Source organism: Centruroides sculpturatus, unplaced genomic scaffold (assembly GCF_000671375.1).
Source record: "Centruroides sculpturatus isolate CEXI.00-Female unplaced genomic scaffold, Cexi_2.0 scaffold320, whole genome shotgun sequence".
NCBI lineage: Eukaryota > Metazoa > Arthropoda > Arachnida > Scorpiones > Buthidae > Centruroides > Centruroides sculpturatus.
The window spans coordinates 572,394-593,547 of NW_019384745.1; the positions used below are offsets into that span (position 1 = coordinate 572,394).

Sequence of the window (21,154 nt, forward strand, 5' to 3'; positions counted from 1 at the left end):
CTGCTCATCCACTATTGGTCCAGATTCTATCAATCTTGTCACGAAACGAGTCGGCGACAATGTTTTAGGAGCTCCTTTATATGTATGTTGCTACAATTTTTTCGCTACGTTATAGGAACGCATGTTATAGGGGGTCGACTGTATAAAAAAAAATTGATTAATTTTTTAATATACTAAAATTTAATTATGATTTTTGTTATTTCTTTCCAAGAGATGGCGATATTGAAAATGTCTCTTATTTTTTTGCAGTAAAATATAGAAGTATTCTGTGTTGTTGATGATAGTATTTGGGACCTATCAGTCAAGTGGCACATGCTTTTGTTACTTTTCAATTTTAAACTGTTATCACTATATGTTTGACATTCAAAAAATGAAAAAAATGGCCAACCAACAGCCAAATTAATTGAATAGAAATTATGCTAACTAACAATTTCTGCCTGATTAATTTGAGTGATTGTTGGTTGGTTTATTAATACATTCAGTTTTTGGGATGTTTATATATGAATATATGGTAATTGACAATGGAAACACTGATCATTGTTTAGTCTATTTTTATTTGTTTTTTAACTGGAGAATTATCTTTTTTAATCTATAAAATTCTAGTTTTATTAATGTATATCATAGCTAAATTAGATGTTATATATAATATAACTTATAATTTTAATATTATTTATTACTAGACTATTTATTAGGCTATTACCATAGACTAATAAATTATTTTATTTTAGGCCATTAGCTTTTAGAGAATTCCTAAAATTGTTGTCAGAATCAATATATAGTTTATTTGATGATGTCTATTAAATATGATGTGTTTTTTGGAAATACATGAATGAATAATGAAATAATCTGAAACTTCAGCCTAATTTTTAAAAATTTATTTAATGTACTATTAGTACTATAGGAATCTGGATGAAGATGTCTTGAGAATGAGTTTGTAGTGGTGACATCAAGACTTATCACTTACTATTATATGATGGAAGAGTGAATCACCTTCCTGTCAGTAGCAAATGAGATGTTTCTGACATAGTCAGATATGTTCTGCCTTCTATTTGTCAATAAGTGATCAAAGAACCCATTGGGCATGCACTTTGCAATTTGACCAATAATGATGTGGCTGTTGCTATAACTAATAATCACAGTATTTGCAAATTTATCCTCCATTATGCATCTGTTAGCTTGGATGCAATCATTCATCTGTGCTATGGTCACTTCTGTAATGAAAGCATACAACTGGCTAGGATGATGATTGTCCTTTAATGATCTTTGACTGGAGAGATATTATGCAGATCATTTCTCTACTTCATTGATTTTTCCAGAGAGTAGTCAACATACAATTGCACTCATTCTTTGAAAAATTTCTGCTTCAGCGTGTCCTTCTGCAATCAAAACTCCTTTTGTTTTTGTGTAACTCAGCTGTTGGAAATTCTGACTGTATTACAGTAATGCAGAGACCAAGTTATTCTGGGATCTAGCTTCTCAAGTAATTTTAATACTTTAATTGTTTACTTCAGTCTTTGTGATCATTAAGATTTTAATCAACTTGTTTTTGAATAGTTGATGCTAGCAATTTTCAACATTCAATTGATTAAATTTTGCTATTTGATGAATTGTCAACTAATCTATTAGTTTTCAATTGTAAATTTGAATGTATAAACTCAATATTCAATATTTTATGTTTGTGGAAAAATTATTTTTTTTCCTGATTACTCATTGCTGGCAAATTGTATTAAAAAGCTGCTGAAGTGTGAAAATTCTTTAATAGTAAAAAGAATTTATCTGACACCAGATGGTCAGTGAGAGCAGATGTTATGAGAGTAAGGCTGTGTGCTTAACCGTGGGATTATACTAGCACTAAAAATTGCTTATATTCATATAAGAGAGACTTTATTTGACATCTGTGCTTCAAATTCCAGAAAAAATAACTGTAGTGGAAGTTAAATCTTTGTTTAAGAAACTGAATAAATATAAAATTACACTAATGACAGTAATTTGGAACACTATTTTACAGAGAATAAATGCTATCACTATAATCAAGTGCACATAATTTTAATAAACCAGATCCTTCACATAATTAGAATATTTTTTAAACAATTCTGTGGTGAATTTTTTCTATGTAGAAAAAGAAGCAACTATATGACATTTTTAACTTTTGGGGAACAGGATAAATGCATAGGCTACAAAAAAGGAAAGCTTTTTTTAATAGAAATGATAAAGAAAATTATTTATTTTCATCATGAGAAAATTTCATTTTAAATTTTTTTTATGTTATTTATCCCTTGATGATCTGGAGTACATGACAAGAAAAATAAAAGAGGAATATTTTAAAGGCAGTTTATATATAGATATGAGTAAAACAAAATATTTATGCATAGGAAGGGCTAAAACAGACATGGAACTGGAAGGAAGAGAAAAGATTGAGGGATGTGAACATTACAGTTATCTTGGAATACAAATTCATCAATATGAAAGAGATACATTAGAAATTAATACAAGATTAGCACAAGGTAAGAGAGCAGTTAAAAGATTAAATGGAATATGGTGGAATGAAGAAATAACTAGATCAAGGAAAACAGAATATATAATGCTATTGTTAAAAGCATTCTGTTATATGGGGCAGAGGCATGGAGAATGACTGGGGAAGAGAAGAGAAAAGTTGAAATGGATGCATTGAGAAGATCATGCAGAATCTCAAAAAGAGAAAGAATAACTAATGAGAGAATCAAAGACCTAATGGGATTGAAGGAGATGGTTTTGGAAGAAATAAAGAGGAAACAACTTATTTTGTTTGGACATGTGAAAAGAATGAATGACACGAGAGACTCCCGAAAATGTCAATGGAATACAATCCACAAAAAAGAAAAAAGAGAGGAAGACCTAGACAAACTTAAGACAGAGTAAAGTTAGCATGTAGTGAAAAAGGGATTAAAGAGGAATGGTGTATGGATAGAGAGATATGGGAGAGTTCCTGGAGGTCTGAAGATGATGTCAGAAGCCATAAACTGAATATAGATAGATAATGTTATTTATAAAGTGTTATATCAAAACTTGCTTATAGAAATAAACATATAGGAATAATATAAAAACTTTTAAAATATTCTTGATTTAAGCTTATCTAATACAGGAAAAAAAAATAACTATGTAGAAAGAAAATTAAATATTTATAAAAACAATACAGACATTACTTACTTTGATAAAAAATTGGAATAGTTTACACTGTTTTTAAAAGAACGTAAAAACAAATTTAATACTGCTGCACAAGTATATCAGGTTGCAAGAAAAATTTCAACTTTTTCAAATAAAGTTTTTAAAATAATTTCTATTACCATATTTCCAATTCAATGGGAGAAATATATTTTCCTGTCTTACGCAGTTTTTTAAAACTCTTTTTAAGAAGTATGATACCAGAAGAAAGGTTAAAAAGTATCATGCTGCTGTATATAGAACAAGAAGTATTAAACATCACCATCAAACAATTGCCTAAATAATCTGGCTATAACTCCACTAATTTTTAATAATTAATACTAAGTAATTTGCTACTAGAAGTAGATGTTACATGCTATCTTTTAACTAAACCTGAATCAGGTTATATCTAAATTTAAATACATTTGGAAGCAAATGGCTTGGGGTTCAGGTGACGCAACTGACATGCACACCAAGTGGAGGTTCAAACCCCACCCTGGGTCAGTTCTTTTCTTCCAGATAGTTCTAAATTATTTAATAAATTTATTAAAATTATAATTATTAATTTAGTTAAGAGATGACACTTAACATCTACCTCAAGTAGCAAATTACTTAGTATTAATTATTAAAAATGAGTAGAGTTATAACCCAATTATTTAGGCAATTGTTTGATGATGATTCTATGTACATATCAGGCTTCATGATGTTTGTTATACTTGTATTAAACAATAATGATTTGAAAATAGTTGATGGATTTTCAAAGAAAAATTGAGGAAACATTTACCCTTTTACTTCAACTTAAATATATGTTTTTTTTTTTTTTTTTGTAAAAATATTTTATTAGTTTGTTATAATTTCCATTTTTATATTTTATGCTTGATGATTATAAAGAAAAATTTATTGCAGTGTTTTGAAATAAAAGTATTAAATCATTTTTTTTTTTTTTTTTTTTTTTTTTTTGATGGTCATCATTTCCCCTTTCGGGGATCAGAATCATCCTTGTCCCGTTTTCACATCACAAGGAGGACGTTTCGTTTATTAAAATTAACATTATTACAAATTGACATTAAGTACATAGAGTAAAAAGTTATAAAATACATAAATAACACTGTACAGCCTGCTTGTCTAACTTGACAAGCATGTGCCGGAAGCTTTCCGGTCAATAGGTGGTGAAGAGGACTTTCTCCATCACCTTTACAAAAGTGTCCTTCTCACGAAGGTCCTGAGGTCATGTTTGAGGCACTTATCTCTGATGAGGTTATAGAGTTGTAGGTCATTATTTCCAGTGTTTAAATGATGAAGACTTAGAATTTCTGTCCTTTCTTTATCATACTTGTAACAGTTAAGTAATAGATGACTTATGTCTTGAATGCCGCTACCACAATCGCATACTTCTGATTGCCTTTTACCGATTTTCTTTAAGTATGAGTAGCAATTCCCGTGGCCTGTATATAGTTGACAATTGATGTGATCCATAGGGAGCCAATTGAGTTCTTTGACTCGTTCTTCCACGCTTGGTATTAACCAAAACATGTGTCTTCCTTTCTGAGAGTATGACCATCTGTCTTGCCACTCTGCAATGGTTTCGTCTCTGAGTAGTCTCTTTATCCCCGAAATGGGGATCCTGCCTTGAGTCACGTCAGTCATGTGTGCCGCCTCCTTAGCTAGGAGGTCCGCTCTCTCGTTCCCAAATATGCCACTATGGGCCTTTATCCATTTCATTTTGATGTTAATTCCACTTTGATTTATNACAAGGAGAGCCTACGGCTTTGGGGTAACGGATTTTGATGATCTTTGGTGTAGAGGTAGTACACCATGTGAGTGTACTACCTGTAAAATACTAAAGTGCAATACTCAAACATAATCGAGAAAATCAAAATTAAAGTTTTTTAGCACTTTATATATAAATTATACGTATTTCTATTCGAGCATCCTGTGGCAGAGTGGTACGAGTCTGATTCATAAGCTTGAATTCTCAGGTTCGATTCTCAAGTATAAATTTTTTTTTTAATTCATAAATACTTATAATGTATTTATTTATTTATTTACTCATTCATTTATTTCTTATTATTTATTTATTTTAATTTAATTTCTACTATTCCAAGTCTAATATTTTTATACTTTTGTTGACAATAACGGCGCATTCTTGACACCTATGTGTCAACTTTCCCATCTAATTGTTATCACTAACGGTGACCGATCTAATTCTCACTAGGAGCGTTTTTTCTATCGGAGTTCTTTTTCACTCACTCTTTAACAGTTCGTTTCTAAATTTCGACACGAATAGACGTATTTGTGTAGTAAAACTTATTTTGAAAAATTATTTTATAATCGAAAAATGTCGTCAAGAGAAGCAAGTTCTTCACGTTGTGACGAAAAAACTGCTGATGATACCTTTTAAAAAAGCAGCATTTATTTGTTGTTCTTGGTGTAGACAGAATTTTTGTTTTGAATGTTTTTATCATAAGTATCATTCACGATCATGTACATCTGACAATGATATGTAATTATATAATATTGCTTCAATAAATTATATTCGTTTTTCTTGGTTATATTTGAGTTTTGCACTTTACAAGTTAGTATTTTACATCACTGTATAAAGAGTTATCATCAACAGTTTTTTCGTCACAACGTGAAGAACTTGCTTCTCTTGACGACATTTTTTGATTATAAAATAATTTTTCAAAATAAGTTTTACTACACAAATACGTCTATTCGTGTCGAAATTTAGAAACGAACTGTTAAAGAGTAAGTGAAAAAGAACTCCGATAGAAAAAAAACGCTCCTAGTGAGAATTAGATCGGTCACCTTAGTGATAACAATTAGATGGGAAAGTTGACACATAGGTGTCAAGAATGTGCCGTTATTGTCAACAAAAGTATAAAAATATTAGACTTGGAATAGTAGAAATTAAATTAAAATAAATAAATAAATAATAAGAAATAAATGAATGAGTAAATAAATGAATACATTATAAGTATTTATGAATTTAAAAAAAAATTTATACTCGAGAATCGAACCTGAGAATTCAAGCTTATGAATCAGACTCGTTGCCACTCTGCCACAGGACGCTTGAATAGAAATATGTATAATTTATATATAAAGTGCTAAAAAAACTTTAAGTTCGATTTTCTCGATTATATTTGAGTATTGCACTTTAGTATTTTACAGGTAGTACACTCATATGGTGTACTACCTCTACACCAAAGATCATCAAAATTCGTTACCCCAAAGCCGTAGGCTCTCCTTGTCAGAAAAGTAGCTTGATTTAATTCAGTGGTGGTTTGTCATTATTATCATTAAAGTACTGTATGTTGTTGAAAATGATATCAAGTCAAAAAATGCTTAGGCAAAACCTTTTACTTGAGGTAAAAACCAGACTGGAACCAGAATAATCAGAATTAACAGATACCTTATTTGCTTCCAGTAAAATATTTTAATTTACAAATGTTTTAATTGGTAGATCATCATCAGACCAAAGCTTAAAAATTCTAAATTTTATTAGTGGAATATTCAAATAGAACATTCAAATAAGGATTGTTGTAATAAATCAAATTCCTCAACATTTAAAACATTAAAAATTACTATCCACTTTTCTAATAGTACAGTGGTGCTTCGTATAATGTATGCCTCGAATAATGGACGCTGTGAACAACAGACTTTGGCCGTTATGTGACTCGAACAACGGACTTTCCGTTCAGAGTTACGTGAGGTGAACAACTGTCTTTCCGCGAACAAGTGCGAATGATGTTTCCACTCTTTTCCGTTGCCAATGACAATCTGCTATTTTTATAATATATTAGTATTATTAGAATATATTATTAGTATATCTAAAGTACAGAGCTCCCGTTGGGATTCAGCTTGCTCCCTTGTTTATTACGCACATCACCTCAGTGCAGGGTATTTACATTTATTCAAGTGTTATGCAAATCATGGCTTCTAAAAAAACAGAAAGGTGATTTCAATTGAAACAATGCAAGAAACCATCAGAAGGAGTGAAAGTTGACAACAACTTCATTGTCGAATGGGAGAGGTTCAGGAATTTACCAACACTCATTATCCAGACAGAGCTGAGGCCACCAAGATCAGTGATCTTGCCCGTCATTTCCGACAGGTGTTGAAGAAGAAAGAGAAACAGACCACCTTGGACATGTTTGTCAAGAAGCCAGCAGGCATAAAACAGAGGATGGAACAAGAGGAGTTGACCCTGTAAGCTCCGGTAGCCTCTCCTGAATATGACTCCGATTAAAAAACAATAAAAAGAGACCTGCTGCAATGTGTAAAAAGTCTGTATCTGTATGAATGTGTAAAGAAAGTGTTCCTCCTCCACCTTTTCACAACATCTCACTACCCTGCATAATTGGTGACTGCTCCATTTTCACTTTTTTTAATGGAACAGTACAGTTATTTTATGCTGCAGTACAAATTATATGTTTTAACATATATTTCTATGGTAAAATGCGTTTGATATAACAGACTTTTCACTTAATGGACGTGCACCTGGAACGGATTAAGTATGTTATACAAGGCACCACTGTACTTGCATTTATAACTGTTCTATCATTCTTGTTTTTGTGAGTGAAATGACAGGGTTTATTATTTTAGTTGTTACATTTTTATATATGTTGTTGTTCTGAATATATGATTGTAGTATTTATATTTATAACTATTGTTCTGTTAGAAGAGTGAATGGGAAAGTGTTTGGAATTCAATTTACAATGATTTTTATTTGAATGTTCTATTCAAACATTCCAATTCTGAATGTAGAATTTTTAAGCTATGGCTTGATGAGGGTGCATGAATTAGGTCAAAAATGTTGGTAAATTATTTTGCTGGAAATAAACAAAGTTTTTGTTAATTTTGACTGTTATTACTTAATATACTGTATACAGTGAAACTTTTGTTAATGGACATTTTTACAATCCCCAGACCCTTTAAATAAGACATCTATTATATTCACTTCTAAATAGCAACAAAGTTTTCAGTCTCAATGGTGTCCACTATTTGGAGGTTATACTGTATTTTATAAAATAATAATCCATGATTTATGAAATTCATTAATTTGATATGCCAATATTTTGTAAAAGACAATTTATTATTTAATTTATTTTGAATTTTTATTCATAATGTATTTAAATTTGTATTGTAGGATTCTGTAAGTCCTCAGGTGCCTGTATCTTCTCCATTGCATAATGGTCTGGGACCTTCACCACCACCTTTTCTAAATCAGAAAAGTATAAGTAGTAATCCTTCAGGAACAAGCATTTCTAATCATGCTTCAACGAGTCCAGCATCAAGGACAAGTACACCAAGTCCAAGTACAGACCTGTCTTCACCAGGTAGCACAGGTAGTGGACCAAAAGGTATTGATATTTATTAGTTTAAATGTTTAATTATTCTTTGTGTAAGTATAGTCTTTAAGCTATCCTACTCTGTTATATTTTAGACATTAACTGATAGGAAAAAATCAGTTAAGTTTTGAATATTTTAAAGAAGGCAGAGAATTTTTTTGTTAATTTTAGATAGATAATCCTCAATTTTCTGACAGAGATTTTATTCAAATATCAATTGCTTCTTATTGTTTATTAGCTTTTTGTCAAGACAGTATTCTTATGTTTTTACAGGGAATTTTTCCAGTTTGTATTTTTGCATGTTACATTAATTCAAACAAAGTACTTATTAAGTTTGTTTTATACAGTCAAAAAACTTTTTGATGTTAACTTTTAATTGGAAAAAGAATTGTTAAAGATACTTTTTATTTCCAACAAGAGATATAAATAATTTTTTAGTATTTAATAATAATAATAATACTTATTTAATAATACAAGGCTTTGTTTGTATTTATGATTTGAAGTGTCAGATTTCTTAATTTGAATTTTGAAACTTTTCTTAAAAGACAAAATAGGGATTTCTTTTTATTAATATTATTTTATGAATTATTCATCATCATCAAAATTAATTAAATGTACTTAATGTTTGACATATTCTAATGCAGTTAGCTCTCAAAAATTCAGAAAATTTAAGATAATAATTCAGTTTAGAATCACAAGTATCTCAGAAATCTTCAATGAATTTTTCATTCTCTTCTTCTTCTTCTTCTTATCTATTTTTAACCACCATAAATCTGTATTATTGTTTGATTTATTAATATGTAGTCTTATTTGCTAATGCTTAAGATTTGTTTGAATGAATTTTTGGAACATGGCTATGATTAAAGTACATGTTATGATTTGGATTTTTGAGAGTCAACTGTGATGATAAAGTGCTTGAAAAAACATATATATTAATATTTACTGATAGTAATAACATCTTAAGTTTTATCTTTTATATATAAATAAATAAAATTGAATGGACATGTGGATAAATTCTCTCCACATTTCTCGTGTTGCCAGATATCAAGAAAAAAATATGCCAGCATTAAATAAATGCAAATGAAAAATATACTTCATAGAAAAACATTTACTATGAATTCAAAATGGTGACTGCTAATAATGATTGTCTGCAGCAGATCTGAAGCAACTAAATAAAGTGAAATTTAATAAAAGCAATTCTCAAGATTGGAATAGATCAAAACATAAGATTTAAGCATGCCGAACAGTCTAAATAATCACTAGAACAGGAAGCTTAGAAAGTTGCGAAGAAACAATTTAATAAGGTGAGTGGAATAACATTGTGTGTATTACTGTAGTTGAAGAAATTAGCCACTGACACATTAATAATGTTGAAAAATACTTTTTAAGAATAAAATTTTAAAGTAATCCTCCTTTTTTTTGTTTTTTTTTTTTTTAATATCAAGAGTTAATGTTTAGTTTATTTTCCTCTTGAAAAGAAAAAAATATCAAGATTTTTTAATATGTTAATATATTTGGTGTTGGGAGTTAACAAAAAATTTGTATAATGATTTCAGTATTAAGTTTATTTAATATAAAAGACATATTTTATAATCAACTTCTTAATTGTTCTTGGTGTAAATGAATAAGTTTAACATGTGTGATCATAACATTTTATTAAGAGAAAATTTGAACTTCAATAAAGTGTTTGGATGTTTTGTTTTATGAAAACAAATGATAAACTGGAAAATGTAAAATATTCTTCAGTAAATTTTCTACAATTGCTTTGAATAAAATTAAAATTTACTTAAAATTTTAATCTCTTACAGTAAAATGATATGAAGCAAAATGATGACGATAGTATGAAATTTTATAAATATGAAATCAGTTTAAGGAAAAAAAATCTTATATTTAATTAATGGAAATTTTTGAAGGTGATTCATTAAAAAAATTGTTGAAAATGAAGAAAACATTTGTATATTATGGAAAATTATATTTTCTTTTGCCAAAATGTGTTTATTACAAATACAGAATGGTTTCTATAAAATTGTAATTTTTGAGGGTATCAGTGTCATATTCCACCAAAATAATAATGTATTTGAAATAATTTTGGATTTTACATTACATTTTATGTCTTTTGTGTGTGGATATTTTTTTTGGCTGACCCAAAAGTCTTTGTATTTACATTGATTTAAATAGCATGTGGGATTCTAAATTTTATTTATTGTAGTTTAAACTAAAAAGTGAAATTAAAGGTGGAAGGTTAAAATAAGTGGTTTTGTATATTTTTTAAATTGTGGGGGGGAGAAAATTTAATTGATTAGATTCAAATTATTATGCAAAATTATGTTATGAATGGTACTCTTGTCTTGACATTGGTTTTAAATTTTACTGTAATAGTTCATTTTTTATAATTCTAAATTTGTGCTAGAACGTGTTTCTTGTATATCTAAAGTAATGCTTTATTAAAGCATTAATCAATTTGAAAATACTTTGGTCATGTAACATGTTTTTGCCAATATAAACATGGTTAAATTACATGATAAAAATTATAAGTTATATAGTTTAATAAAAAGTGTGGTTCAAGTCTAAAATTTATACTGCTTAAATGACATATTGAAAAATTTATGTATTTTCCTAAACATTTTCAATACTACCAGGTGAAATGCTGTTATGTTTGATCACTTCACGGATTGATGAATCATAATTATATTGTTAGATAAAAGTTTAAGAGCACTGTCTATTGGTGTTAATGAGGTTTTGATGAGTAAAACACAAAATAAATACAAAATATTTTGCATGCACTTTTGACTTGTATAGAAAGTCTTCTAGCAAATCAAATTTTATAACATATATGAATTTTAACATCAATGTTAATATGTTCTAATTGGGACGCCTGTATTAAATTTAAATGCTGCACTATTAAAATTTATTCATATTAAAATTTTAATATGAATGTTAAAATTAATATTAACATTCTAAAATTTGTTTTTGTTTCACCTGAAAATGAAATTCTATACATGACAAAAGTGCTTGCAAAATATTTTGTATTTATTTTGTGTTTTACTCATCAAAACCTCATTAATGCTGATAGACAGTGCTCTTAAACTTTTATCTAATAAGAATCTGGCATGAAAAATTACTTATTTCTTTCATACATAATTGTATTGTTTTATACTATCAAAATGAAGAAACATACTGCAACAATGTAAATTCTATAGAAGTATTACTTATCCATTCAGCACAGAAGTGTTAGTTATCAAATTTTGGGATTACCAAAGATCTAAGTTCTACAAGCCAACCAATGCTGTATGTCATCGGGCTAGATAACGGCTATAATACTAATTTCTTTAAATACTAATACTTTATTAAGCAATGGCACCTAACACCTCCCTCTAGTACCCAAATTGTTTCATAATTTATTAGTATTATAGCCATTATCTAGCCCGATGATAAAAACTGCATTGGTTGGCTCATAGTTTTATAATGTAATGGGTTTTAGTGTTGTTGTTTGAACTTAGTTCTGTCAGTTTTATTGTATGTAGTTTGTATATCTATTCTGTGGGGAAAACCAGAAGATTTTTTACTTGGTTCAGTGTTGTTATTCTCTGAAAGTTACTGAGAGACACAGATGTGATTTCTGTACTATAAGTGTATTTATATGATTAAAGATAACTTAGTATAAATATATTCTGAAAGATTTTTAAATAAAATAAATGCTTTAGATCTTTTTTATGTACTTAAATATATTACTGTTTATTTAAGTTTTGGTTTGTATCTGTACTTTATGGAGGTGTTTTTTTATATTTGTAAATTATTATTTTTTACTGTAGAAGTGATACAATATACAATTATTTATCTCTGCCTTCTTTATAAATATTATTATGAATACAACTTATAACTGGAAACCAAGTTTCAAGAGGCTTCTGAAAAGAAAGGTTGCTATAATTAATTTTCATAAATTGCTTCAAAATTTAATATGTCCACATAAACATTTCAAACAATATGTAAATATCAGATATATATTTACTGTTTGTTTGAAGTGTAATGCAATTATTTTCTTTGTTGAATAGCATCAAGTATTATTTGTAAATCAAATTCTTAGAGATTTGATTTGTTTTTCCTTCAGCATTCAAGTCATATCAAATAGTCTTTAATTAATAACTTTAATTAGCTCAACTTTTAAATGCCCATCTCAATTATGCTTAATTTTGGAAAATATTGTATTGTTACTTTGTTACAAGTACTTTAATCTGAATTGCCAGATTATTTTTGAGCTATATTAAAGTTAATTTTAATTAATTAAAATTAGCTTTAATACAGATATGTAATTGCATAATATAATAGCCAAAATCTAAATATTATATTGTATACATAACATGTTTAGCTTTACCATGCCTTGTCTTGTTACTGTCTGCATGAGTGTCATGGATGCCTATAGATACAGATTTCCTTAGTCCAGGAAAACAGGCAGGGGTCCAGATAGCTTAGCTGATAATGCATTTATCTGATAAGCATAAGTTAAAGGTTTAAGTCCTGTTTTGGGTCACTCTTTTCTTCAGAATTTACTAAACTAGCCAATTAAATTCAAAAAATTTCCAATTATTAATTTTTTTTAAGTTGGTAGTATAGTTGCCTACTTTTAAGCAAAACTTGAATGTGTAATTAATCAAAATTAACTTTAATATAATCTGAAAAATAACTGGCAGGCTAGATTTAAATTTGACTAGTGATTCAGATTTTGGTTTATATATATATATATATATATACACATACACACACAGCTCCTTCAAATTTAGTTTATATACTTGCAATATTTCCTTAGAGGACTGCTGAAAATCACAATTTTCTTTTAAATTTGAAATAGGAGTTTAAAAGTTTTGCAAAATTTGTGATTTGGAACATTTCATTCAAGCACTCTCATATGTAATCATTTTTAAATATTGCAAATTATTACATTAAATTTAACAGTTTGCTCTGTTAAAGAAAATTTTAATGAAATTTGTTAAGAAACAGTGGGGAGAGATTATTTTATTAATATTACTTACATTTCTTAAAAAAAAAAAAAGAAAGAAAAGTTATATGCTTTAATAAGACAACACATTTATTTATTCATAATGTAACTAATTTGTTTTAATCACTTATGACTATTTAGATTTTAGATAACAAGAAGTAAAATTCATAAAATTCAATTACAGTTTAGGAAAAATTTGCATTTGATCTGGCAAAATCAATAGACAGTGTTTATAGTATAATTAATGCATTTTTATCTTTGTAATGCCAGGTAAAATCTAGTCAATAAGAATAGTATTGATAATAGTCTTATCTGATACAAAAAAGCCAGAAAATGAGTAAAAATGAATTATACACACAACAATTTCGACAACTAAATTGCGATGGCAGACTTTTTCATTAAACGTATAGCAGCTATAACAAGTACAAATACCAGCTTCAAAATACATTTCTTGTGAAATTTTACCAGTTGGTCTTGCACCCAAACAAAGTCTTTGCAAATATAATGTTGTTCAACTCCAAAATCAGATGATATGTTGAATTATCAGGTTGTAACAAGGCTAAGTTAATAATTAGACAGGATGATCACTTTGTATCTAATTATTAACTTATCATTATTATGGCATGATAATTCAGTAGATCATCTGGTTGTAATTAAAGTAATGGGTTAGTGGAGTTGTTTGTTTATGTTATTAAACTCACTTTTTAAAGTAGAATGAATGCTGAAAATATGCTTGAAAATTTAATTTAAGAGAGATTTTCAATTTTGAGAAGAGAATAGATGAGATTACATTTGGAAAATATGGTAGTTCGTAAAGCATGGTAACGTTCTTTTCACCAAAAAAAATTTTTATAATCAAGCTAATTTTTAATTGTAATATTGTATGTTAATTATGGTATTCAGTTGTTTGTTGGACTATTTGTTATTACTAACTATAAGTACTTTTTAATAGAAAATACAAAATATTATAAAATAAATAAAATGGCTATAATAATCAAATGTAATGTCATAAAATATGCTAAATAAATACAACCTCACCATAAATTGGAACTGTAATATTCGCAAATCACACCTAAATTCAAAATTTCCAGCAAATAAACATCAAAATTATACATCGAACGTTTTCAGCCACTAAATTTATCAGCCTTCTTCAGGAAATACAAACTGGAAAAACCGTTCTATAAATAGAATTTAGCTGCCTTTTAAATTTTAAAAGAACGAAAAACGGCTGTGACGTATCGTTTATGACGTATATTATGAGTGAAGATAGCGTTTCCACGCTGTTGATACAGGAATGACATCCGTGTTGATGCAGTTTCCACTCATGCTCGCCTTATAGATCTCTACTGCCTCCAAAATTTTTATATCTTGTCTGTCGAAAACCTTGTGTATTAGCTTGGCCTGGTCCCAACAGGGGGAAATCCCCGGATCGCTGGCATACCGTGCTAAAGCCGTATTGATGTTACCTTTTAGCACGTATAATTTTGATGTTTATTTGCTGGAAATTTTGAATTTAGGTGTGATTTGCGAATAAAATATGCTCCAAAAAATTTATATTTGAAGACTGACTGGACTGTTCCCCGTTCTCAGAGAGCTACTAATGCATACTATGTAAACATTAGTATGCATTAGTGTATTTAAAAAGTTTTTGTTTACTGAATGATTAGAATTCTGTTACATGCTTACTTGTTTCACATTACTATTATGAATCATTTTATAACAAGTTGCATTTAAATTATGAAAATAGCATTAATTATATACAATAGTGTACAAATTGACATGCTTTTATATCACAAAATAAATTGAAAGTAAACTTATTTATAATTAAGAAATTTATCAAAATGTAAAGACATTACATATATGAAATAAGCCATATTACAGTATCATTATGGCATTTTGATCTCATACTACATTCATTTGTAGAGGTTATAAAGAATTTTCATGAATATAATCTTTATGACAAATTTATTATTACTGTCTTGATCATTGATAATCTAAAAGTTTTGTGTTTTTTAGAGTAATGTTGCTGAGTTTGTGAATTTATATTGATTTTTTTTTCTTTTTATAGTGAAAAGTTCCAGTCGGCATTCTAGTAATATACAGAAATTGGCAGTGACATCAGGAAGTGGTCACGGTACATTTCACTTATCCATGCCACCACCGGTCAATTTATCACCCTTACCTGTGGTTACGGCGGGTACTCGACCCTCTCCGTCAATTACGTACCAGCAAGTATTTACAAGCCAGATGCTCACATCAGCCCAACTCAGTCAACTTCAACTACAAACAGTAGGAAAACATAATGCTAAGTCAACATCCACAAGTTCTGGTCCCTCCTCATTGACATTGGCCACTGCCACAATGCCTTTAAATTTTCCAGGATTGCTAACTACTTCTGGTATAGTACCAACTGTATCAACAACCACCCAGAAGCAGCAGCAACATCCTTTGTTATTAAAGAATGAAGAAACTAGAAGGACAGCTGTACAAATGCAAGGTTCGCCTTCCCTGCCCACTTAATATTGCCTTTTTCCTATGTTCCTGGGGAATGTATTTCATTAGGTGTTATATAGTATTGAATCAACATCAGACCATGCAATCATAAAAGGAACTAAGTCAGTTTTTCCACTTGTTTCATCATTTATTAAATGGTGTCAACAACCAAATTAACTTTCCATGAACATTTCTAATATATTGTTATGTATCTGGTCTTAACATTTAAATCACAGAAGAATTTGAAGCCTCCAAATTTTGTGGTTGTGATGTTCACAGATCTGGCACTGCATTGTGCTTATCCCAAGTCATTAGAAGGATTGTGTTTTACAAAAATTGGATATGATGTACATATATATAAATATATATGTATGTGTGTGTCTGTGTGCATGAATGTATGCTTGTGAGTATGACTGCACACTTGTTCTTCTGAGTAAATCTAAATAAGTGTGAAATTAAATGCACATAAGCATGTATGAATGAATATTTGTAAATCATATATTATGTGTAAATGAAAGAAAATTGACTGTTTGAATTCCAGCTCAGTGTTCATCAGAGAATTCATTACAAAAATCCTGATAACTTTTTTTATTGAACTATAATGGAAACGAGACTATGCCTTAGAGAATGAACAATACGGACATTTTTTTCTTCCAACATTGTATTTATTATGGAAGTTATCATGTTGGATAAAGATAATTAATCTGTTGTCACAAGAGACTTGGATGTGAGAATTCACTACCTAAGGCCTTGTGTAAGTGGTATGAATTTGGTATATTCATAAAAATTAAAAAGTGTACAGAAACCAGAATTGTGAAGTGTAACATATTACAATGTGTCAGATTACAAAAGAAAATGTTATTTGGGCAAGTAAGTTATTGTTGTATAAACTTTGGTCCATACTTATGTATGTTACCTATTCATATGATCAAGAGAGCGAGGAATTATGTGAAAGTTATCTATTCTACTATTCTAACAGTTATTTTATATTGGCTTGCAGTGAATGGTACATAGGAACAACATAAACATTCTTTCACATTTTGGTACACTTTACATTTTTAAGTTTTCAACTAAATGTTAATTTGGCAAATAAATAGAAATTATTTATTATATTTGCATTTAATTTAAAGTTTAAATAAATTATAAACTATTTTAATTTCCTCTTTTTAAGATATTTTTATAAAAAAATAAAAATAACTTTAATACTGTATTTCAAAAGAATTGAAACTGCCAAATACTAACCAATATCAAACTAACAGATAGGTACCCCCATTTATGTTGCTGGTATTTTAAATCCAGCTGTTTAGTTCCTGTTTAATTTACTCATAACTCCGAAATAATTGTCATCTTTAAGTGTTACCTCTCATTCATTGTCAATTATTGCATGTGAGTAGTTGCCTTGTCTTCTCGCTTGAGTACCTTTCTCAGAGGTTATTGAAAAAATAACTTATATGTAAATGAAGATTAAATTGTTAGTACTAAACCACTTTCTTTTGTAAATGCTGTGTATATAATAAAGCCTATTTATCTACGTTTGTGTATAAAATTTGGAGTGTAGACATTTCATGGAACATTGTGTGGTTTATTATGATGAATCACATACAAAAAAAGAACATGCACTATCTTTATGGCAATGATGATTTTTGGAAAACATTGTAGTGTATTGCAAAATGAATCATTCATTTGTTAGATACAGTCATTTGTCTTCACTTAAATTGTCCTATTTTATGACTGTACATGTACTGACATTTGGTCAACAGAAATCTAAGAATGCATGTGGAGTGAGTATTTAAACTGTTGCTGCTGTTTGTATTAAAACTTACAAAATGAAATACATTTTTATACTTATAAATCAATATTGTTTTCCTTTTGTCTTTCATTATTAATTAATTTATTATTATTATTAATATATTTATATATATATATATTTAAATAANTTTTTTTGTCATTTTAGTGACATAGGTGTCTAATTTAACGCTTATATGTTAAAAGTTTTTGTAGTATTAAATCACATGTGTGTGTTTAAATTTTTTATAGTGAAGCCCTAGTTTTTTTTGTACCTGTACATGTATTTAAACACTTTTTTTGGGTTTTATAAATTTACTCTCAGTAAGCTTAATCTGCTCCTATTTATTGCTCTATGTAGTAGGATTGTAAATGCTGCTAAAATATATTTTCTAGGATTCCACAAACTATTAGGGAATATAAATACGTTCAAAAAAGTTCTTTTTCAATACATAGATGTTACTTATCTTTTCTTCTGAATCAAAACATTAAAAATTCACAAAATGCTCTGAGCATTATTCTTCTTTTAGGGTCAGATTTAAGATTGTATTGAAAAATGTTTCCATAAAGCAACAAATTATACCATCATTTCTCCAAATAACAATAACATCATTTATATACTGTAATATTAATTCAACATATTCTCCCAAATCTTCCTTCTCAGTCTTGTCATAATCACCTCTAAGTGGAGAGCCTCTGGAACATCCTATGTCTCAGCTATAGAAATCTTCATTAACAACTAAATATTATTCATGAATTATTAAATGGACTGTCTTATAGTATTTTAAAAACCAATTTCAAAAAAGAAATTATGTAATAAAGTTTAACTGTTGAAAAACTGTCTTGTGGCATACAGAAGAATACAGTTGAACCTGCTGTCTTGAATTTCATGGGAACAATAAAAAAATTCAAGATGAACAAGTTTCAAAGAGGTTCCTACATGGTAAATTGCAATAGGTTTGATTGGAGGTACAATATTTCATTAATTAATACAGTACATTTCTGTATTATGTATGAATAAAACATTTTTGATATATATTAACAGAAATTGTTTTTCAGTAGTTTTGATGCCCAAAAGGATACTTTCCACAATTATATTTAATTAATTACTAAATAATTTGTCACTAAAGGGTGGCATAATTTCATTTTAAATTTTTTTTATGTTATTTATCCCTTGATGATCTGGAGTACATGACAAGAAAAATAAAAGAGGAATATTTTAAAGGAGGTTTATATATAAATATGAGTAAAACAAAATATTTATGCATAGGAAGGGCTAAAACAGACATGGAACTGGAAGGAAGAGAAAAGATTGAGGGATGTGAACATTACAGTTATCTTGGAATACAAATTCATCAATATGAAAGAGATACATTAGAAATTAATACAAGATTAGCACANCATGTCCTTTACTTTTTTCATATTATAGAAAATAGTCATACAACTATGTAATAAAAATATTGTCACACAAGTCTATGCTGTACCATTATATAACATGCAAGTTTTTTTATGTTATTGTCACCCCTCGTTTTTGGTACGTCCCACTTACCAATGTGGTGAAACTCACTTGTTTTTTGTAATTTTAACAGCACTGGAGAGGGTTGGGAATACAAGCCAACTCGAAATGCATCTGAATTAAAGTGTTTTAAATAAACCGTAATGTTTTCTAACTAATTGCTGTTTGATCGTCTACCAAAATTATTGCTTTAATTGCAAAGACGCTACACACAGAATTTGAAGATACAGCAATCATATCTTCTACATATTAAAAGTATTTGAAAAAATAATTAGCAACAACAAAGGAGAGAATAATCTAAATGACTCAAAAGCCAGTTTAGGATATAGAAAACAGACAATTCTCAGAACATTAGGTAAGTTATATACGGAAAAATTGGTTAATTATTAGAATTTATAGAATCTTTAAATAATATGCCATGTGTATTGAAATTAATATACAGGATTAATGAAGTCATTTCCTGTATTTAAATGTTTGCTCCTATCCAACTAATTTATATGAAACAGTATCATTATAACAATAATCAATAAAGCATTTTATTATGTAAAACACCTCTCATAAAGATTACAGCACAAAATCTGAGAATCTAGACTTAACTACTGTTTGTAATATCATAGTTTCAGTAGTTTAGACATTGGGAAGTTTGTGCCGCACTCATTGTTAAATGTCATACAATAAAGTACTGTACATTAAGCTTATTGGAAGGATTGTGTTTTACAAAAATTGGATATGATGTACTGTACAGTACATGTATATAAATATATATGTATATTTGTGTCTGTGTGCATGAATGTATGCTTGTGAGAATGATTGCATGTTATAAACTCTTACAGTAAGCATATTGGATGCTAGTTTCTTGTCTACTTACAGACAGTAGGATGTTTGAATGTCTGAACCTCCTGTTGTCATTAGATACTGAATTTTTAGTATTGCTAAAGTAGTTAAGAGTAGATTATCTGAGTTCGATATACATTTGTGAAGTGTACGAGTAAGTTATTTATACTGACTGTATTATATTTGTCAATATACGATTCACCCAATCCTCATCTTCATCAATAATTAGTAGTTTTATATTATAAACTTATTTCTCTGTCCATTTTCACAGGGAAAAATAACATGGAGTTAAATAAGAGCTCTGAAGTATTCATCTCTCTACCATTTCAGGTTTTTATTTTATTTCGAAAAAATTAAAATTTTTTGGTCAAAGGTCAGTTATTCTCCTTATTTTGAGTTTTATTTTCATATAAATTAGTTAGATGGAAATAAAAAAAAAAAATTTTTCATGTGCACTTGGATACTAATTAATGTGATATCAAGTAAGCAACTTGATTTTAATGTTTTTTGGAGATTGATTATTTTATCTTCAGACAGTAGAGATATGATCAATGTTAATGATATTTTTTCCATACCACGGTTATTTTGTAAAAGTATATAGACTGCCAAAAAATATACATTTGTTTATGACCAACATTTGGTTAGTTTTCTATTATAAACTTTTCCTCTGCCTATCTCTGTGGGAAGTTACCTATATTAAAATATATAATAGATGTATGTTCTTACAGTATGATAAATCATTAAATTATCAGATATGACATTTTTAGTTTTCAAATTGTTCATGAAAAAGTCTATTGAGATAGTTGCTTATACTTTTCAATTGCTGGCCATAGAAAACCTGCAGTAGTAAAGATTTATTTTTAAAAAAGTCATGTTTGAATCGGGCTATCAAAATGTAGGCACAATTTTTTCAGAAATCCTTTATATAAGAGATGATCTATTAATAAATGTTCCTTGATCTAATTTCGACAGATTTCAACAAATGGAAGAGTTTTTCTTAAA

The 21,154-nt window shown here is 28.6% G+C and overlaps 1 protein-coding gene across 1 annotated transcript in view; it reads left to right on the forward strand.

The window, feature by feature from the left end:
* Positions 1–17,862, forward strand: part of LOC111628436 (mucin-5AC-like) — a 242,134-nt gene extending 224,272 nt beyond the window's left edge. Inside the window, exons 12-15 of the mRNA XM_023372220.1 lie at positions 2,373–2,504; positions 2,618–2,793; positions 8,330–8,543; positions 15,593–17,862. Of these exons, the coding sequence (XP_023227988.1) occupies positions 2,373–2,504; positions 2,618–2,793; positions 8,330–8,543; positions 15,593–16,044 (974 nt within the window). The 3' untranslated portion in view covers positions 16,045–17,862. The remainder of the gene's footprint in view (positions 1–2,372; positions 2,505–2,617; positions 2,794–8,329; positions 8,544–15,592) is intronic.
* Positions 17,863–21,154: the final 3,292 nt, after the last annotated feature.